The sequence below is a fragment of the Onychomys torridus genome, chromosome 23 (assembly GCF_903995425.1).
Source record: "Onychomys torridus chromosome 23, mOncTor1.1, whole genome shotgun sequence".
Lineage (NCBI taxonomy): Eukaryota > Metazoa > Chordata > Mammalia > Rodentia > Cricetidae > Onychomys > Onychomys torridus.
In genome coordinates this window covers 6,434,460-6,455,171 of record NC_050465.1, presented here as the reverse complement: position 1 = coordinate 6,455,171, position 20,712 = coordinate 6,434,460, and the positions used below count along the sequence as shown (strand labels likewise).

At 48.6% G+C, this 20,712-nt stretch overlaps 1 protein-coding gene across 1 annotated transcript in view; it reads left to right on the top strand.

Moving 5' to 3' along the window:
• The window catches only part of Col6a3 (collagen type VI alpha 3 chain), a 78,638-nt gene that overhangs the window by 43,327 nt on the left and 14,599 nt on the right, over window positions 1-20,712 (top strand). The window contains exons 10-34 of the mRNA XM_036173825.1: window positions 468-805; window positions 1,467-1,545; window positions 3,324-3,472; window positions 4,568-4,660; window positions 5,172-5,225; window positions 6,080-6,151; window positions 6,792-6,818; window positions 6,920-6,964; window positions 7,080-7,133; window positions 8,051-8,113; window positions 8,661-8,726; window positions 9,018-9,071; window positions 11,715-11,750; window positions 12,255-12,317; window positions 13,009-13,071; window positions 13,319-13,381; window positions 14,455-14,517; window positions 15,251-15,301; window positions 15,428-15,463; window positions 15,915-15,977; window positions 16,936-16,998; window positions 18,507-18,539; window positions 18,626-18,662; window positions 18,770-18,781; window positions 18,868-19,361. Coding sequence (XP_036029718.1) covers window positions 468-805; window positions 1,467-1,545; window positions 3,324-3,472; window positions 4,568-4,660; window positions 5,172-5,225; window positions 6,080-6,151; window positions 6,792-6,818; window positions 6,920-6,964; window positions 7,080-7,133; window positions 8,051-8,113; window positions 8,661-8,726; window positions 9,018-9,071; window positions 11,715-11,750; window positions 12,255-12,317; window positions 13,009-13,071; window positions 13,319-13,381; window positions 14,455-14,517; window positions 15,251-15,301; window positions 15,428-15,463; window positions 15,915-15,977; window positions 16,936-16,998; window positions 18,507-18,539; window positions 18,626-18,662; window positions 18,770-18,781; window positions 18,868-19,361 — 2,171 coding nt within the window. The remainder of the gene's footprint in view (window positions 1-467; window positions 806-1,466; window positions 1,546-3,323; window positions 3,473-4,567; window positions 4,661-5,171; window positions 5,226-6,079; window positions 6,152-6,791; window positions 6,819-6,919; window positions 6,965-7,079; window positions 7,134-8,050; window positions 8,114-8,660; window positions 8,727-9,017; window positions 9,072-11,714; window positions 11,751-12,254; window positions 12,318-13,008; window positions 13,072-13,318; window positions 13,382-14,454; window positions 14,518-15,250; window positions 15,302-15,427; window positions 15,464-15,914; window positions 15,978-16,935; window positions 16,999-18,506; window positions 18,540-18,625; window positions 18,663-18,769; window positions 18,782-18,867; window positions 19,362-20,712) is intronic.

Here is a 20,712-nt window from a genome sequence, read left to right as displayed (position 1 = left end):
CCTAGGATAAGAGTCAAAGCCTTATCAGCTTCACTTTTTTGCCCACTATTGAATTCCCCAGATAGTTAAGGCTCACTTTTCTTTAAAAACATATTTTATTTTTATTTTTTGTGATACAGCCTGCTTTGGAGCCTGACCTGGAACTCATAAAACTCCTGGGTGGGCTGGTGCTAGGGTTATGGGTATGCCTCTCATTTGCAGTTCTATGTTTATCGGATCAGTTGCCTGGGTTGGGGCATTTGTGTTCTATAGTACCTTCACTTTAAAACACCAACTTGAGATATAATTAAATACACATGTACGTTATTGTGTCTAAATAGCTAACCCCTCCCCTCCACCAAGAGCAAACATGTTCAAATGGCCCAGAGTTTTGTTTCCTGACAGTGAGAGGGAGTCAGAACTAGTTGCTTCTGAGTTCCCACGTGGAAGATCTCATTTTGCTGTCTACCTGCGTCTCTCCTTGCCAGCCTGTAATCTGGAAGTCATCCTGGGGTTTGATGGATCTCGAGATCAGAACGTATTTGTGAGTCAGAAGGGACTCGAGTCCAAGGTGGACACCATCTTGAATCGAATCAGCCAGATGCAAAAGATCAGCTGCAGTGGCAACCAGCTGCCCACTGTGCGGGTGTCGGTGGTGGCCAACACGCCCTCCGGGCCAGTGGAGGCCTTTGACTTTGCTGAGTACCAACCGGAGCTGTTTGAGAAGTTTCGCAACATGCGCAGCCAGCACCCGTACATCCTCACAGCTGACACCCTGAAGCTGTACCAGAACAAATTCAGGCAGTCCTCACCTGACAGTGTGAAGGTGAGTAGCTCAGGGCCAGGAGTTCCGTGTGCAGCAGCTCCTCTGGCTTCTGGAAACTCATCTGGAGTATTTGCAATGGGTGGGACAGGGTTGTTAGCGCCTGTGAGGAGTGTTACTCTCTTATGGACTGACCATAATTCCCTGTGTCTTCTGTGTCTTGTTAGAGCCCTTTAAGCCCCAATGTCCTAGAAATTAGTAACTCAGCTGGGAAGAGTTGGGTTTGTGACGGACCCACTTTTAATTATAGTCTTGTTAAAGATATGCTGTCTGTGTTCTTTTTCTGTACACACACACGCATTATACACATGTGCTCAAACACATAATCAAACCATGCACATACCCCCACACCACACATACACATAGCACACATACTCATCACACTGCACACACACACATTTCTAGAAAATGTTTCTCATAAGTATGAGAATGAGATAAACTTTTTTGTCATTGTTTATAGTTTTTAAGGATAATTCTAAAATGGATGCACATTGCTTCATGTTACACATTGCCCTTCATGATACACAGTGCCCTTGACTGTGGCCTATAGCCTCGTCAGCTGTAGAGGAGAAATTTGAACTCACCACCACCCCTCAGTTCCCTTTCCACTGTCTGCCATGCTCTCCAGCAGTAGGGCGAGCCTTGACTCCTCTGTTGCTTATAGGTAGTCATTCATTTCACGGATGGGGCGGATGGAGACCTGGCTGACTTACACAGAGCATCAGAGGAACTCCGGCAACAAGGTGGGTCCCAGGCTTCCTCAGTGTGAAAAGTAAGCCCCTCCCCACTGCCCAAGGCAGACCTGCCACTTTGCTGAGCGAACTGTCAACGCAGTCCTGGGGTGTGGGCCATCAGAGGCTCTAGCCCTGCATCTGGGCCCTTCATTCCCTGCTTGGGCTACAATATAGGGTACTGAAGTTACTTTTGAGCAAGGGACAGCTTTAGTGGCAGGTCCTAGCCCTGCTTCAGAGACATATTTACCAGGGGACTATCCAGAATTAGTGAGGCTTTTGCAAAAGAGCTCAAGTATTAGTTCATTCAAGGCCATCACATATGCTAAGGATGGCATGAGCTGACTAGAAAGCTGCCACACTATCAGTTTTCAGTTCTCACAGCTTCGTAGTTAAACTGCTAACTATAACACAACCAATATTCATCCCTTAAATGAATATACTCATAACTAATGTAAAATAAATCACATAAGTTCTTATCAAGCAGATCTGCCCATGACTGGATAGGCAGCCTTGCTTGCTTGGTCAGGTGAGCTTTGGAATGTCCTGCTTTTGACTATTAAGTAGTTGCCGAAGTCAGAGGCTCTAGGGCAGTGGTTCTCAACCTTCCTCATGCTTCGACCCTTTAATACAGTTCCTCATATTGTGGTGACCCCAACCATAGAATTACTATCATTGCTACCTCATAACTATAATTTTGCTATTGTTATGAATTGTAATATAATTATGTTTTATGCAGGTTATCTGATATGTGATCCCCAAAGGGGTCATGACCCACAGGTTGAGAGTTACTGCTCTAGAAGATGTTAGGAAGCAGATCTATCCAAGCACACTTTCTTTAAAAAAAAAAAAAATATATATATATATATATATATTTATTTATTTACTTACTTACTTACTTACTTACTTACTTACTTACTTTGTGTATGTGCACGCGCGTGCGCACGCGCATGTGTGTGAAAGAGTTTATATGGACCAAGTGTGTGCGGATGCCCTCAGGGGTGTTTGATCGCTGGAACTGGAGTCACAAACAGTTGTGAGCCACCCATTGTAGACGCTGGGACCTGCACCTGGGTCCTTTTCCAGAGCAGCAGGCCCTCTTAAGCACCCGAGGCATCTCTGCAGAATCACAAAAGCACATTTTATTTACTGGTTGAACTCTGCCCCCAACAGAGTGGAGATGACCTGCTGTGACCCGCTGTTAGATGCATGAATACTTCAGTTCTCTTCTGTAGGGTCAGAGGTGATGTACTTCCTAGGCATCACTCCAATTACTCGGAAGAGGTCAGTCTTCCAACTCTTCCAAGAAGCACATTGGTGTCGTCAAACGTGTGTGGGGTACAGCAAAACTTGACTGTGAACTTTTCTTTAAAAACAAACAAACAACAAACACAAAGGGCTGGGGATGTATCTCAGTTGTAGAAAGTTAGCATAGCATGCCTACTTCATGTTCCCAGTGTGGTGGTTCATTTTCCCAGGATCACCACAAAGCAAACAGCATGGACCAGAGGGATGGCTCACTGGGTAAAGGCAACTGCCATCTTGCCTGTTAACCTTAGCTCAATTTCCGGGGACCCAGAGGGAAGAAGGAGAAAATCAGCTCCTCCAAATTGTTCTCTGACCATCACATGTGGTCCTTGTGTTCACTCTCTGCCTCCCAAAAATGTAAATTGAACAACACCCCCCCCCCCAAATTGGATAACAGAACAAAACCAGAGTGAAGAAAAAATGACATCTGTCTCTCTAACGCCTAGGCGAGGTGTACTCATTAAATGGTTCTTTTCTTGCAGGTGTCCGAGCCCTGATCCTGGTGGGCCTTGAACGAGTGGCCAACCTGGAGCGGCTGACGCAGCAGCTGGAGTTTGGGCGGGGCTTCATGTACGACAGGCCCCTGAGGCTCAACTTGCTTGACTTGGATTATGAGCTGGCAGAGCAGCTTGTGAGTCTTTGTTTCTCTTAGAGTTTTGCACACACACTAACTTAGATTTGTGGTGTCTCAAGACAGCAAAGCCGGATGAGTTGGTGGCCTGGTGACTGGGGGAGGGGTATTTGGGTGTGTCATTTGATTCCCTTGAGAACTGTCTCATTGCTGTATGAGTCCTGGATATGGCATCTGCCTTATCTGCTTGATGGAATCCAGACTATACAGGGAAAGAGAGACGGAGACCACTCCCTGGTGGGGGAGTCCCCTCCTTGCCTCCTCTTCTGGGCTCCCCTCTCAGTGAGAGCAGTTGTCTCCTGGGATGGGGAGTGGGGATGGGGTGTGCGGCCAGTGATTCTCAGATAGTGACTAATGCAATAAGAGTGGGAGGGACCAGCTCTGCCCCCTTCTTCTTCTCCACTTCTTTCTGTCACACAAAATTAGGTTGTTTTTATTGGGTAGAAGCAGGTTCAGACTAGAACAGGGCAGAAAACAAAGGCCGTGGAGAGTTCATTGCCGTAGAGTGTGCGTGATCGGCTAGTTCAGTGCATGGCAATGTAAACACATTGGGGTGTGTAAGGTCAGGGGTGGGTGAGGGAGGGACACAGAGGTGGCTGGTGGTGTTAGAGACACTGGTGACCACATTGTGGTGGTTGTGGCTCAGAGCCCAGGTTCCAACATGCTGCCCACCCTCCAGGGACTCCACCAGGCAAGTACTGATTTCCACAAGTCAGACCATGGCTCGGAGGAAGGCAGGCCATGAATTTCTAATTCTGAATCTTCTTTGACCTAGCCAGCTTCAATGTATTTGGTGGATTTTATATTTGAGGTTTAGATATATGGAGGTTATACTGAAAATACAAACCTTGGAAATTTCTGGAAACTGGGTCTAGTCTAGGACAGTGTGGATAAGAATTATCATAGTTGGTTGTTTTTCTCTTCCAACATTGGCGTCCCACCCTATGCCAAGAGCTGAGCCCTCAGCAGTAGCCAGCTTTGAGGAAGTGGCTTTAGGTAGCTTCATCGAGTGTGCCACAGATTGAGGCTATTATCAGCACACATTGGTGGCTTTCTGTTTTCTCTTCTTTATTTTTCTTTATTTTTTCTTGACAGGACAACATCGCTGAGAAGGCTTGCTGCGGGGTCCCTTGCAAGTGCTCTGGAGAGAGAGGAGACAGAGGGCCCATCGGCAGCATCGGGCCAAAGGTAGACACTTGGACTTGTCACAACTCAGGCTAGACTTCAGGCTCCGACAATACTTAGCTGAGTGATTTCTCCAGTATCGTGTATGGACATGAGAGGGAGAGGAGCCTCAGCCATGTTGCCAATTCTGGGCTCTGTCCCGTATCCCCAGAGTGTGTCTTGCTGGTGACGGGGAAGGCCCAAGCACCTGCCACCTTCCCCTCTTCCTGCTCTTGGACATTTGGATTTGTCACTTTATAAAACAGTGTGAAAACCCATGCACATCCACTCCCATTGTGGGTCAGTGGAACCCTTAGCATTTGCCTTGAAGGAGTGCCATTAGCCTCTTGGTAAAGAAAGCCTGAAATATCCCGATGGAAAGGTTTATCACTGAATAGTGAGTGGGCAGCACTCTCGGCCGACACCCACTGCCTTACTGCATGCTGAGTTTCAGAACAGCCCACCGAGGGAAGGGACTGATGAGATGCTTTATGCAGAACATAGGTGACATGGGGACTCATGTGCTTTATTTCAGGGTATCTCCGGGGAAGATGGTTATCGAGGCTATCCTGGTGACGAAGGTGGACCCGTGAGTAAAAGCTGCCCTTTCCCTCAAGTCTTTACTGGCTCTAGTTCTTCCCAAGTGGGGACCGAACAGTGGAGTTTGTAATCTGTCTGGTGGCCAGGGCCTTTGTCATTAGGAGAAAAATGATTTCCTAACCTAGTTAACCATTTTCCTTGCATTTCCATGCTATGAGCAATGAGGTTCTTTGAATGTGATCATTGTGGATGTGGCATGCAGGTGGAGGCTTGATCTGTTTCAGAGTGGAGAAAGGTTAGGCAGGGGTCACCACGTATGGTGTGCCCAGTGCCCACTTAAGTGAATATCAGCAGAAATTAGTGTAAGCACCCCTAATTCCAGGTTCTGAGAGGCTGAGGCAGGGGGATGATGGGTCACCTGAGCTATTATGTAGCAAGACTTTGACAAGTCTGAGAGGCTTTGGGACCCTAGAACAAGGCCCATCTCTGGGGTATGGGATGGAGGGGCTCCCGGGAGAGTAAGAGGCCTCCAGGTGTCCAGCTTAGATAAGGGAGTCAGTGTTGGCTCTGTTGCCATGGGACACCTGGAAACCATGACAATTCAGAGGAATGGTCAGGGGAAAGAACGTCTATGGGACCCAGCACCCATACTGGGTGTCAGGGTCACCGATATTCAGCTAGTCAGGCAGTAGCCCCTGGGTGCTGCTACCATCCCAGAGTCTATTTCTCCCATAAGGTTGTGAGTTCTTCCTCAGCCAGGAGCTAGGGGACTGGGGATGTTGGCACACATAGCCTGGTTCCAGTGACACCCTCTCCATCCTGCATGCCATTCTCTGAGACCGGGTTAGAAGAGCCACCAGATAAGAGACGCCAGCGTGCGACATGCCTTTGCTTTCTTTGCAGGGTGAGCGAGGTCCACCTGGCGTGAATGGTACACAAGGTTTCCAGGGCTGCCCAGGCCAGAGAGGAGTCAAGGTACAGTATGGATCCGGGGTGTAGGAGAGTCAGGATCGTGCATGCAGGGAGGATCCGACCTCTCTGTGTGCCTTGAGGAGGGAGGGTTGCGGGCCCAGGTTTCTCCATTCTTCGTGTCCAGTAGCCAGGGTCTCTTACTGAGGGTAGCTCTGCAGTGGGTGGGTCAGGAGTCCAGAGCAGAGGCTATGGCTGGAAAGCAGCCTGAGCAGAGAAATGGTTTCCTGTGGAAACATTAAGCAGCCAGGAGCCAGTCATGAGGTGCCACAGGCTGGCTGGGAGGAGTCAGGGGAAGAGTGCAGCCGTGAGCTGCATAGGATTCCAGGGGCGGCTGCTTGCCGACATGGAGAGCAGGGTGGAAGGGAAAGGCCAGCATACTGCCAGTTATGAAGCTGCCCTTCTGTCTTCGGATTTACCTCTCCTTTCCAGAGATGAAGACCACCCAAGTGTTCACCTCTAGGCACATTTACTTTATAGCACCCCACTTGGCGGTGAGAGAGGAAGCCAGAATACGTGTTTAATATAGAACCCTCAGAGCCAGGGGCTTTCAGACGCAGGCCGGGGTGGGGGGTCATCCTTTGGCATGTGTCCTGAGGGACTGGCCCTGATCCACTCATGTTTCCTTTGTTCCCTTACCGTCCAGGGTTCTCGAGGATTCCCAGGAGAGAAGGTACTGAAGTTTGTTTGTCTGAATGTGTATGTCCCCAGTCCTTCTTATTTTCCCTTGCTGGGATAACTCATTCCACTCACTGTCTGTGTCTTTCTTCTTAGGGTGAACTGGGAGAAATAGGCTTGGATGGTCTGGATGGTGAAGAGGTGGGTGACTTTACTTCCCAAGTCCCAACTGCTTCTATTCCTGAGGTCCCAGTTACCAGCAGCTGAGTCTGGAGGAGATGTCACATCACGTGACCTTCTCTCATTATCTTTACAGGGAGACAAGGGGTTACCGGGTTCATCTGGAGAACAGGGGAGTCCTGGAAGAAGGGTAGGTGTCCCTTTATCTCACTGTTCCCAGGGGCAGGGGAAGATGTAAGACTGTCTCCAGGGACCAGTTAATATTCATTCCATGGGTTTGTGTGTAGATGTATGAGTGATGTCCCCTCTCAGCTGTCACACCCTATATGCTATTTCCTTGTTAGAAAGCATGTTCTACAGGGTGGAGACTGAGTTCGTTCTGTTATAAATGAGTTCCCAATGCCTGGCACTGAGTGGCTCCCCAGGAAACATTTGTGGGCTAGCCAAACACATCAGAAATGTTTTGATGTGATTTGGGAGCTGAAGAGATGGTTCAGTGGTTAAAAACATATAGTAATCTTACAGAGGACCCCAGTTCAGTTCCTGGCACTCAGCTTGAATGTTTCATCACTGCTAGTAACTTCCACTCCAGGGGATATAATGCCCCCGTCTGGCCTCTGCAGACATTACACTCGGGTACACACACACACACACACACACACACACACACACACACACACAGACACACACACACAGACACACATACATACTTGAGAAGAAAATTTATCTTAGAAAAGAAGTGCCTTTTTTCCAGCTTCACGCTAAGTGGGAAATGGCAACAGGTGTTATCGTGAGACTTACAAAAAGGGAGAATGTAATTTTGATGAATGATCTAGAGTTCTAATATACGCTATGAAAGCTATAATTAATAAATACTGCTATATTAAATTCCAGTCAGAATAGGAGACATCAGCTGCTTTGATCACAGAAACAGAGCAATTGAGTGGGACAATAGATACAATCGTTTTTCCTCACCATAGCAACCATCCCACATGTGTATATATCTCACAGCATCATGTTATAAATCTCAAACACTTGATAAAATACCTGTCAAAAATTTCTGCCGGAAATGTCAAGTTTTTCACTTCCTCTGTGTGACCAATTCAGGGCGACAAAGGACCCAAAGGAGAGAAGGGAGAGAGAGGAGACGTTGGCATTCGAGGCGACCCGGTAAGGAAGATTCTCTGTTGTGGATTTCTGGGCGGGGGAGGGGGGGGCTATGGGAGAAGAAAGGAGTGGCTTACGTTTTGAAATTGCTTTAAAATGTGCTGATAAAATATGAAATTTATCCTTTCAAATTGGGGGGACATTGGAGCCGATTTGTTTCCAGTACAACAAACATTTGCATGTCACTTGGTAGATGTGTATCTTCTAAAATGCCTCCTGAGACACTTTGTGCTCGCCTTAAAAAGTGAACCTATGTAGCTCTCTGTAGTTCATGGTTTGGAAACCCTTTAAGCCAAAGACCACTGCTGAGATGGCCTGTTGTACAGGCCACCTGCCTCTGTGGTAGAGGATGGAAAATGAGCTGAATGTTCTCAGTAGGGAAGGACTTATGCCACCCAGTCAGGGCCATGGTTAGGCTCTGGCCATTAGCTGGGCAGGATGTAGCTCAGAGCACTGTTTTGAGAGCCTTCCCTTCATGCTGCTACTAAGAATTCCAGTGGCTGTAGCTTTCCTCATATGGGGTTCATTCCCCAACCCATGTCGTTTTCAGGGTGACTCAGGACGGGACAGCCAGCAGAGAGGACCCAAAGGAGAGACGGGTGACATCGGCCCCATGGTACAGTGATCCATACCCAGAGATCCTCTGTGCTCAAGGCAGAAAACTGACTCTTGTGTCAATCACCAACTGCAGCCCCCATGAACTGCAGAGTCTGTGAGACCAGCAGCATTATTCCCAAAGAGTGTCCGGATCTCTGTCCTTCTGTTGACAGACCTGCCTCCTGGGAATACACACCCCCCCCCCCCCCATATCTCCAGCAGCATTATCTGGGCGCGCGTGCAGGGTGGGGGGGAGGGTAATGTTGTCTGCAGGTGAGAATCTCAGACTGTTTTTTTCTCCCTACACCAGGGTCTTCCAGGCAGAGATGGCATCCCAGGAAGGCCAGGAGATGCTGGGAAGGATGTGAGTATCTTAGGCTGCTGTGTACTGCCAGGCTGCTCAGTGGCAAGAGATTGGTGCCTGGTGTCTGGTGTTCTGATATGGAGCAGCTCCTTACTGGGGAAGGAGGGGAGCCATTCCTGAAACTGTCTGTATTTTAGGCTGTACAGACACAGTACCCAAAACAAGACAATTCGCATCAATTTAAAATGAGTAGCTTTTGGCTTTTTATTTAATGTTGCTTGGCTCACAGTTCTGGAGGTGTCAGGGAGGTGCCAGAGCACAGCATAGGACCTTCACAGAGCACAGCATAGGGTTTTCACAGAGCACAGCATAGGGTGTTCACAGAGCACAGCATATGGCCTTCACAGAGCACAGCATAGGGCCTTCACAGAGCACAGCATAGGGCCTTCACAGAGCACAGCATAGGGCCTTCACAGGGCACAGCATAGGGCCTTCACAGAGCACAGCATAGGGCCTTCACAGGGCACAGCATAGGGCCTTCACAGGGCACAGCATAGGGCCTTCACAGGGCACAGCTAGCATGCTTCATGCTTGTGTTCCCATGGGATAAGGCAGAAGGCAAGATGTAGATCTTTACACCAAATTTGTTGCTTATAGAAAATTTTTATTCCTTGTTTTCTATCACCTGTTGCTTCTCCTTCCCTCGGTCCTTTGTTCTTTCCTTTCAAAGAAAACACTAAATAATCCAAAAAAAAAAAAATTTAAAAAAAAAAAAAAAAAAAAAGAAAAAAGAAAAGAAAAGAAAAAAGAAAAAGGTCTTTGCTGTTTTCATCCTAACAGCTGATGCTGGCTGCTGAGGGCAGAGGGGAGAAGGCTGAAGCAGACACTTGTTGCTTGTGTAACTCTTGGTTTTTGTTTTTGGTTTTTTGGGTTTTTTTTTTGTTCTTTTTTGGTGCCACTCACATAAGGAAACTAGGTGCATTGTGGTTTTGCACATTGTATTTTCGATACATTTCTGGAATGTGTGTCGTTGAACAACTCATTGCACACTTAGTCACAGAAGAAATGTGGAAGCCAAGGTGAAGCCATAACTGTTATGAAGCCCATTGAAAGCTTCCGGGGCCCAGGCAAGCAGAAGGCAGGGTCCCCGTAGCCGGGAGAAGAGGAATCCCTCCTGATGAGGAAGAAGTGACCAGGAGGTCACAGTCCTCAGAGAGTGCAGGAAGTTAGTGGTGGTGGTGGGGGGCCTGGTCTGGTCTGGGCAGCTCAGGACAGGATCCCCAGCAGAGCTGGGCCCATCAGTTGACAGTCACAGTGAGTTCCTGAGGCATAGGGCTTCCCAGAGCCGTGACACCCTTGCACTCAAATGGCTTCTAAGTTCCTAAAACAAAAACTCAAGTGTTATCTTAAAAAGTTTGGACATTAGACTGGAGAGCTAGCTCAGTCTGCCAAATGCTTACCATATAGGCTTGTGAACTTGAGTTTGTAGGTAAAAGTCTGGGTGTGGTGGGGGTTAATATGGTTGAGGCACATGGAGACAAGGGCTGCAGTCATCAGCTGTTTTAACCCAGCTCTCAATACAATTTTAGGACAGGGCTGAAAGTCCAGTGCAGGGGGCGGGAGTGGGGTGGGGTGGGGTGGGAGGGGTATGGTCATGTTCACTACCGTGCAGGAGGCAGAAACTCCTGTTGGAACTCAGGGCCTCTTGTAGTCTCAATTGAGGGGCTCACTAAGTGCCAAGGGATGGAACACAGTAAATTTGCCTCAGGGTGAGGAGCAACAGACAGATCTTTTGTCCCTTCCCTGAGGAGTCTGCTCTGCCAAACACGGACCAAGATGGGCTCCACCAGGTCAGAGCCCTCCTCAGCTGCCTCCTCTGGCCTCTACAGGCTGCCAGTGAGCACTAAAACACTGAGTCTGATGGATGGGAGGAGTGGAGCTGGATTGCTGCTCTATGCAGGACAGGAGGGGCCCTCATAGTCACACTGACCCAAGGCAGGAGAACAGCACTGTGGAGGCTGAGGCGTAGCTACTGTGCATTCTGGGATAACCACCCTGGGGTTGGAGAATGTGGTTCCTACAAAGCCCCTGGCCTTGCCTAGATAGCCTAGCACACCCACAGATCCCTTCCCCCAGCTCTCCACTGGATCAGTCTCAAGGCAGGGAAGCCCTGGGTCCTTCTGCAGTGAGCCCACATAGTTTTAAACTAAGGCTCACCTCTGGAACACCCAGGGAGAAACTGCCAAGACATAAACCCAACTCTCAGGTTCACGTGTGTGTACTGGGGTTGATCCTGTTGTATTTGGCCAGGAGGGATGAGAACCCAGGACTCTCTCTACCACAGGGAAGCATCCCAGCTCTGCTAAGTTAGTGCAATAGGAAGGTTGGAATTCTTGCTTCTCATTCTTCTCTGGGAACTGGCTGGGTTCTACAGCCAGAAGCCATTATTTTCCTTGGCAGGTCAGGAGCCATTCCCAAACTTCCACTGGAGTAATGAGCAGACATAGCACAGAAGTAGAACCTGTTGGCGATGGGGGAGGAAAGAAGGCAGGGAGGTCTCCCTGTGAGCTCACCAGGCTCCTAGACAGACTCATTTACTGGCTAGTTTCTGGCATGGAGTTTGCACTACAATGGGTGGATACATGTGTTAGGACTCAGCATTCCCCCATCGCCTCCTCAAAGTCATATGGCTTCTTCCCACAGGGGGGCTTCGGCCGAAGGGGACCTGCAGGAGCTAAGGTGAGCCAGTGGACTGGATTGGCATGTCTCCTGTCTCTCAGTCACCCAGCTCCCCAGGAGACTCTGGGACACCGTCAACCTAGGGATTTAAGATATTCTCCCTGGCCAACAGTGTACAAAACCTCTGCCTTCTTCTCGATCATTTCTCAAACTCAGCCTCTTCTACAATAGAAGGTGTTTCATGTGATTTCCAGAGTGGGTGGAAGGAAGGGAGAGGGCTGACAGGTGGAGTTCTAGGCAGCCCGCTGCCGGGCATGCCCATGTATCTGGCCTTCTTGTCTGCGCCATGGAGGATTCAGTCCAGAATATCCTTATTTCTCAAAGCTGCCCTGTGGAACAGGCAAGAGACATTTGTGTAGGCTCAGAGAGATGGCTACCACCACCCCCTCTTACCCCCCCCATCCCCCAATCCCTCATCGCCTCTCCTGTCATTAGCCATCTGTACCCTTTCCTCAGCCCAGAACAGAGAGCTGGGGTTATTGACCTGCTTGTTTTGTCTCCAAGGGCAACAGGGGCGGTCCTGGCCAGCCAGGCTTCGAGGGAGAGCAGGGTACCAGAGGCTCACAGGTCAGTACCCTAGCATGACACATGCCTTGTAGTATTCCCCGGAGACCCTTGTCCCTTTTAAATTGGGGTGATGGTCACATAACACAGATCTGACCTTTACCAGCAATCCCACAGGGCTCAGAGCGTTCATCATATTGGGTGATAGTTTTAAAACATTTTACTAACCCCAAAGGAGGCTTTGCACGTCACCCCTCTGTATTGCTCTCTACCATTCTTGTCCCCTACCCTATCAACCCCCACCTGTTACCCTCCACCTTTGTCATCTCCACCCGTGTCCCCTCACTCTTATAACCCCCCAACTGTCACCCTAACTGCGGTTATCTTCTACCCTACCCCCTCCATCCTGTTGCCCCCCACTTTCATTGCCTCCCACACCCTGATGCCCTCTACCTCTGGATAACACTGGTCGTTATGGATTTGCCTATCTGGATTTGATAGGTGGGTTTGTATGTTTGGCTTCTTTCATTTAGTATAGTTTTCTGGAACTCCAGACATGTTCCAGCACACGCCAGAATTTTACTCCTTTCAATGGCTGAATAATATTCGACCACATGGATGAAGAATGGTTTTCCCGTTCACTGGTTGCTTAGCATTTGAGCTGTTACCACGCTTTGGTTACCTAGATGTAGTAGGATTTCATAGGCTCAGCTCAACAGCACTCACCTGTGACACATGGCCTTTCACTTCCCAGGGTCCTCCTGGTCCCATTGGTCCCCCAGGCCTGATTGGAGAACAAGGGATTTCTGGACCTCGGGTAAGCCTCTGAGTGTGACAGCCGGAGTGTGTGTTGGCTGGTGGAGCTGATGCAGGAGTGGCTGACAGTGTGGACTCTGCAGGAGCCGTTCTGTGAGACTGTGGGCTTGAGTGGATAGCGCTGGATATCACCAAGTGCTTGGGATTTGTGGGTGAGACAGGTCACCTGTGACCTCTGACAGGGGACAGCCAGGATCCTTGGTCTGGACAGTTGTTGCTTCAGTGTGCACCCCTCTCTTGTCTTACAGGGAAGTGGAGGTACAGCTGGGGCTCCTGGAGAACGTGGCAGAACTGGTCCCCTGGGGAGGAAGGTTTGTCTGGAGAACAGTAGTGCTTGGCTAAGGACAGAGGCCTGTGCTGAACTGGATGCTGCCACCTCCTTGCTGCCTGCCCTCCTTCTCCTTCAGCCTGACCCCTGTGTGTCAGCGGTCACAAACACCCCGTCCACTGAATGTTACAATTAGTGGTGGGGCACATCCTTAATGCCAGCACTCAGGAGGCAGAGACAGGTGAACTGGAGACCAGCTGGGTCTAAATAGTGAGTTCTAGGACAGCCAGGACTACACAGAGGTCTCAAAACCCCCCCCAAAAATGGAAAAAAAAAGGTAGTTACATAGCCACTTGTGGTGGCTATGCCTATAATCTTAGTACTTGGTGGGAATGTGGGGCAGGAGGATTACTGTAAATGTCAGGTCAGCCTAGTCTACATAGTGAGATCATGAAAAAAAAGTGTAGTCAGTATTTTGTTTTTTACTGAAAATTTTAATCCATCCATTCGTCCCTCTGTCTGTCTGTCTGTCTGTCATGTATGTGGCTGTGTGCACACCACAGTGGGTATGTGGAAGTCACTGGACAGTTGGGCGGGATTTTGTTTTCTTGATTCTGCACATGGAACTCAGGGTTTGAACCCAGGTTGTCAGGCTTGGTAGCAAAGGCACCTCCTGAGCCTTTAAAGTTGTGTGTGTGACAGCCTCTCCTTATAGGGCACACTGTGATAATGTCACACACACACAATGAGAAGGTCAGAGAAATGGTCATTTCTTTGTCTTGGGACCCTTGAAACTCTCCTGGTTGAAATACATAATAAATTGTTATGAACTAGAGCCATCTCACAGTACCTGCTAGAACATCCCCCTCCTGCCTGACTGCATGCTGGTACCTAGTACTCGTTTGTGCTCTGACCCCCACTCCTCTCTCCCTGCTGATCATGGGTCTCCACTCTATCATGAAGTCAGCCTCTGCCGCTTCAGGCGTGAGGCAGCATGGGGCGCTTGTCTCGCTGTGCCTGACTTATTACAATTAAAAATCGACCTCGTGGAAACCTAAAAGGTGAAAATATGGGCCAGCCTCCACTCAGGGTGTCATCCTTTCTTCCCCTGTGTAGGGCGAGCCAGGAGAGCCAGGGCCGAAGGGAGGCATCGGGAACCGTGGACCCCGTGGGGAGACGGTAAGGCCACCCAGTGCCCTGCAGGACTCACTGATCTTGAGGACAGGTGCAGAAAGCCGGGACCTAGAGAGGCTTGTGGCTCCCTGCTTGAGTTATTGGGAATATGGCTGAAAAGTGTGAAAGCTGCTCATTGCAAAGTGGGTTTTGTTTCATTGTCAGCTTTATGAATTAAAAAGAAATCTATAGGCTATTGGGGGTTTCTCTGAAACAAGCCACTGTTCCTGAAGACTCTGTAGAAGTGCCAGCCAGCAGATGACTATAATCCCATGCTTTAAAGTATCAATATGTCTTCCCAGCATGTTTCTCCTGTTGTGGAGTGATTAGCAGTGTTCACTCTGAATGCCTTGCATGATGGTGGGCACAGGCCTGGGGATAGAGAAGCCACGTGTTTGGAGGAAGGCTGTCTAGAATGCGTGGCAGGCTAGGAGATGAAGGGCTTGGGGATTGGAGAGTAAGACCTAAGCTCAGAAGACTCAGGAAGTCTGAGAGGTCAAGGTCAGCGTCCCTGTTTTGAAGAAGCCTCACAGATAAATGGTCACATAGACCTGAGCATCTCTGACCTTGCTCACCCCTGTGGAGGAGGACAGAGATGGGAAGACTTCCTTCTCTTGTCTTGTGGTCTGAAAACACTCATGACCTCACCTTCTGCTGAGGGTGTGGGGACAGTGTGACATGGTGGTTGTGAGGTGCCTTATGCAATGGCTTGCGATAACCTTCTCTCTATTCTCCTTAGGGAGATGATGGGAGAGACGGGATTGGCAGCGAAGGACGTAGAGGCAAAAAAGTAAGTATCTGACAAAGCTTCTGTTGTTGAGAGTCACCAAGATGGCTTCTCACACCTTGAATCAAAATCGATTTTAGATGGCTGTAGGTTGGGACCTGACACTCAGGCATTTATTGTCTTTTACAGGGAGAAAGAGGATTCCCTGGCTATCCAGGACCAAAGGTGAGTGCCCTGGGTGATGGAGCACGGCACTGCTTCTGGAGAAGCCTGGGATTTCCCACGTGCTGAAATCAGAATATCTCAACTTCAGTTTTGCGTCAGCCCCTTTAGGACAGGGCCACACTGGGAAAGTCTCTGACTCTCTAAGATGTCCCCTCTTGTATGGGTGGAGGGGGCCGTGCTCGTTGTCCATGGTGCTTGAGATAAATTATGTGGACAGTGGAAGAAGTGGGGACCTGTAAATGCCATACCCCACGTGGCAGGAACAGCAGTGATGGAATAAATTTAGGCTTTCTTCAAACAACACCAATACAATGGAGCCATTTGCAGAAGGGAACCTGTGAACTATTTGGAAAGTATGGTCCAGATGCCCTGTTGGAATCCTGCCCCAGGTATCCTCAGCAGGACCTTCTGTTGCAGACCTTGACATGTCATTTCTTGGCTCTCTTCCCAGGGTACCCCTGGTGAGCCAGGGGCAGATGGACCACCAGGACCCAAAGGTATCAGAGGACGAAGGGTAAGTTCGCCCACACCTTGCTGCGGGTGGGAATGAGCAGGTTCATGGTAACAGGATGGGATGCTGAGCCTTTAAAAGACCATATTCTTCTTGCTCAGCCTGATCAGTGACGGCCCAGGCAGTAGAAGGGAATTCCAAGTTTCAAACCAATGTCCTCATGGCCTATCATTGCTGTTTTCTGCACTGTCCTCCTTCAGCCATGCCCCATTGGGGGAGGCCCTGACAGCCCTTTCTTTAGCATGTCTCAAAAGTCACTAGCCCACAGATTACTTCTGGATGATGCCAGGGAGACTTAGGTCCCAGGCTGGATGGTGTCAGTCTTCATAGTCCCATCTGGCCATGTTTGTTCAGATGTGAGGGAGCAGGGCTTAATGGGGGGGTATGGGCTGGTCAGGATGCCTATAGCATCCCAGGTGAGCCATGTCTGAGCTGTGGGCTCCTCATTCCCCTGTTTCAGAGACACCTCTCACTTTAGCACCAATGCCTTCAGTGATCATTCACCTACCCTCCTAATATTGGATGGAATCTCAATTCATGGTCCAGATGTAGAGATAAGCTACTAACAGTTGTTTTCTTTAAGCCTGAAATACAGTTAATAACAATGACTACCCAGTTAATTTGACCAGTAAAAACAGTCAGTCTAGATCATTTCGAAACAACGGGCTACTGGTGTTCATGAACAATTATCTAACTGGTTGGCAGTTGAGAATTCTCTTGGACACACAGGAATTCTAGTGATGATTTGGGAAAATTGTCTGTCTTACTCAAACCTGCCCGAGTGTACAGTGTAGAGGCCCCTGGAAACTCTCTGGGGTCATTTGTCCTTTACCCCTGAAGTTTGAGACAATCAAGCCCTGTTGCAGTGAGAGACTTCTCACAGAGGAAGGTTGGAATAGGTTTCTCCTCCCACCCTCCCACCTACATGAGCTAAGACTGTCCCATCTTCTATCTCCTCCAGGGAAATTCAGGGCCTCCAGGGATAGTTGGACAGAAGGGAGATCCTGGCTACCCAGGGCCATCTGTAAGTATCCCCCCAATTCCTAACAAGCCATCGGGTGGAAGGAAGGGTAATGGGGGCATCTGATCTCTGAAAACTTCCCATCAGCTTCCTGCACTTGTGTGACTATCTGTTTATTAAACTACTTCCCTTCTGATGCCATGGCGGAGGGAAGTACATTTGAGTTTTGAAAAATACACTTTGAAGTGTTTTATGGAGACTGGGAATGGATCTCAATGGCAGAGCCTTGCCTGTCGTGAGAAAGATCCTGGATTTTGTCTCCAGAACCATAAATAAGAAAACAAATAACTTTTTTGTGGTACTGGGAATTGAATCCAAGGCCCTATTTATGCCAGGCAAGCACTCTACCACTGAGTTATAAATTTGTTTTATATGCCACCCTGTAATCCAGGCAATTTTATAATAATGGTCTTTATGATTTCTCACTAAAGGTTTGTTCAGAGAGCAAATTGCAGTACATTTATTTGTATCTTGAAGAAGTTGCCCAACAAGGCCAAATCTGAGTTTGGGGAGCACTTCCTTTGTCTATAAATTCCCAAGGGAGCCGCTGACTCATTGTTTAGAACCTATGGGTCATACTTTCCCAGGGCCCAGGAGGAATTTTTGTGGCTAATACCACTGTTTCCCTATTTGGTTTGTCCCTCTATTGAAATGCACGAGGTTCAGGGAAGAGCAGACAAGAGCTGGCCAAGCACTCCTAGAGGGAAAATTTGAGGGATTGTGTTGCTTGAAGCAAAGGGAAGAAGGCTGAGCCTGTGGATGTGGTGGGTGCAAGACTGAGGACGGATACACTTATCGGGGTGACTCACAGTTGTTTCAGGTTAATAGCCAAGAGAAACTGCTTCAGGGAAAGACGGCCAAGTAGCCCACAAAGCTTGACCATCAGGTTGACAAAACATGGGGACAGGACACAGGGGGCAGTTGCAAGTCTGTCCCAAGAGCCTAAGGGTAGAATCCCACAGAGATGAGGGACTTTTGACATTCAGGGGACAATGCGGTGATTCCTTACCTTCACTTCTTCCGGGACCAGGCTGTGCAGAATGTGCATAGTGGAGGAAACTGTGTTCTCAGGAGAAGCTGTGTTTGTTGCCGAGGACAGTTGAAAGGGGCCTAAGTGGTTGCGGTTAGATTCATGAGTTACATGGATGGACAGTGAGCTTCCAGGTGTGAGGGTGCTTCTTCAAAGCCAGCTCACTGCCTAGGGAGAATGCTTTGTCTTCTGCTCAAATGATGGAATCTAATCTAGAGGGTTGTGAAAAGCTCAAGGTTATGCAGTGTCTATGACTTCCCATCATGTTCTATGACTAGACAGACCCTTTGTTTTTATTTTTCTCATTATTATAATTCTTAACACACATGAATTGTACAGGCCACTGTAATTCCTTATACTCTGTCATTTCCATGTGTGTACATATCATGACTCGATTGCGCTCTCCCGTCCTCTCTTGTCCCTTCTCTCATTGGACACTCATCTGCTTCCTCTCTCAGACTGTCCTCGTTTGGTTTTACAGGGTCACAAGGGCAACCGCGGCGACTCTGTGGATGTAAGTAGTGAGCGTTCCCAGTGAACTGTTCATTGTCTTACTCACCTGTCACCTGCTCTCTCTAACATGCTTGTTTTCCTTCAAAGCAATGCACCCTCATCCAAAACATCAAAGACAAATGCCGTAAGTATTTGCTCTTCCGTTGCCTATGGCACATCATGTTTTTACACTTGCTGTTCTCACCTGACAGACCTGGCTTTCATCTTTTCTTCTCTTTGTTTCCTTTATAGCTTGTTGCTATGGTGAGTATTGGTAATTTCACGTTCTTCTGAGGAGAAGGGGCTCCTTTGGTGAGTAAAGCATATCTCTGAAAACCCATTCTCCACAGGGCCCCTGGAGTGCCCTGTATTCCCAACAGAACTTGCCTTTGCCCTGGACACCTCTGAGGGGGTCACTCAGGACACCTTCAGCCGGATGCGAGAGGTGCTCCTGAGCATTGTGGGAGATCTGACCATTGCTGAGAGCAACTGTCCAAGGGGTGCCCGAGTGGCTGTGGTCACCTATAACAATGAAGTGACCACCGAGATCCGATTTGCCGACTCCAAGAAGAAGTCCGCCCTGTTGGACAGTATTCAGAATCTCCAAGTGGCCTTGACGTCTAAGCAACAGAGCCTGGAGACTGCGATGTCATTTGTGGCCAGGAATACATTTAAACGTGTGAGGAGTGGATTTCTGATGAGAAAAGTGGCCATTTTCTTCAGCAATAAGCCCACGAGAGCATCCCCCCAGCTCCGAGAGGCTATGCTCAAGCTTTCAGATGCAGGGATCACACCTTTGTTCCTTACCAGCCAGGAGGACAGACAGCTCACCAACGCTCTGCAGGTCTGTTCTTGGTGCTTTGGTACCCCTCCCTCTTATTCCTGAGAAGGTTCTCTGGCATGCCATGCTTTCCATGAAGGATTCATGCTCTATGGCTTCTAAAAGGTCCTAATGGGGCTGGTTCAATTGCGATCTCTTGAGAGGTGTCTAGAGCAGCCTATGGTTTCAGCACTGGACCAGCATCCAGAGGACTATAACTTACTCTCTCCAGGTCCTATCATACATACTGATAGTTCTAGCTAGGGAGCAAGGCTCTGCCACATGGCTCAATTTGAATTTCATGACCCTGTTCTGGGCATTTGCTTCTTATAACACATTGCTAAGCTTTATACTTTTATTCCCACCCCTTGGTTAAGAAGATCTTGGAGTTAGTGAGGGCCTCAAGCGCAGAGGAGCTGCTGGGACACCAGACTCTGAGACCCATGTACTGGATACAGCTCACTCCACTCTGTTCTGGAGGAGACTACCAGAGCTGGTCATGGGGCCTACAGCCTCTCAGGGAGGTCCTCAAAATTTGAGTGTCCTCAACATCTCCACCACTGTGAAACCTTTCCTTAGCTAGGCCCCTAGGATAGCCTATGGAGAAGACACATATTGTTCTCACTTGTGTGTTTAATTGTAACTGACCAGTAGTGTTTATTCAGGCCACTTCTAGTGATAATAGTCAAGACACATGGATAATAGATACACAGGATAGCAGCCCCTGACCAGAATTAGATGTCCTTAGTCCTTATTACCCCCCTCTGTGTCTTGGGTTTCTGTCTTGTGAGGTGACCCTGGGTGATGTGGGCTCTTGTGTCTTGCCAGTGGGGATCACCTCTCTCTGTGTCAGCAAGCTATGGTTCCATCAGTACCACTGTCCCTCGGTGTTTATTCTGCCAAACTAGGCTGGTTTGGGGTCAGACACTGAGTTTGGAACTCAGTATTCAACTTGGGTTCCTGGCCATGAGTTCTTATGAAGGAACATTTTTTTTTTTTTCATCTTAATTTGTGTGAACTGAGTGACTCAGAAGCACATGAGATTCCTATGGTTTCCATAGATCAGACAGGAATTCCTTCACTCATTCACATCCATCATTCATTACATGGATGCCACATGCCCACAGCTATGATAGGTAGGACCTTTTCATCTGGGAGGGATAGTCTCTTTTTTCTTGTCACTATCTAAACTGGAGTAGGAACAGGAAAGGGATGGACTAGTGTTTGCTAGCTTCTGCCACCGCTGAAGCCACTACCATAATGTTTTAGCCCCCACTGTCTACAGGGATGTGCCAGACCCTTTACTTAGTGCCTAATCCATCATCGACATTCCCAGAGTCCACATGATAAGGTGCTGTGCCAAGGGAACATTATC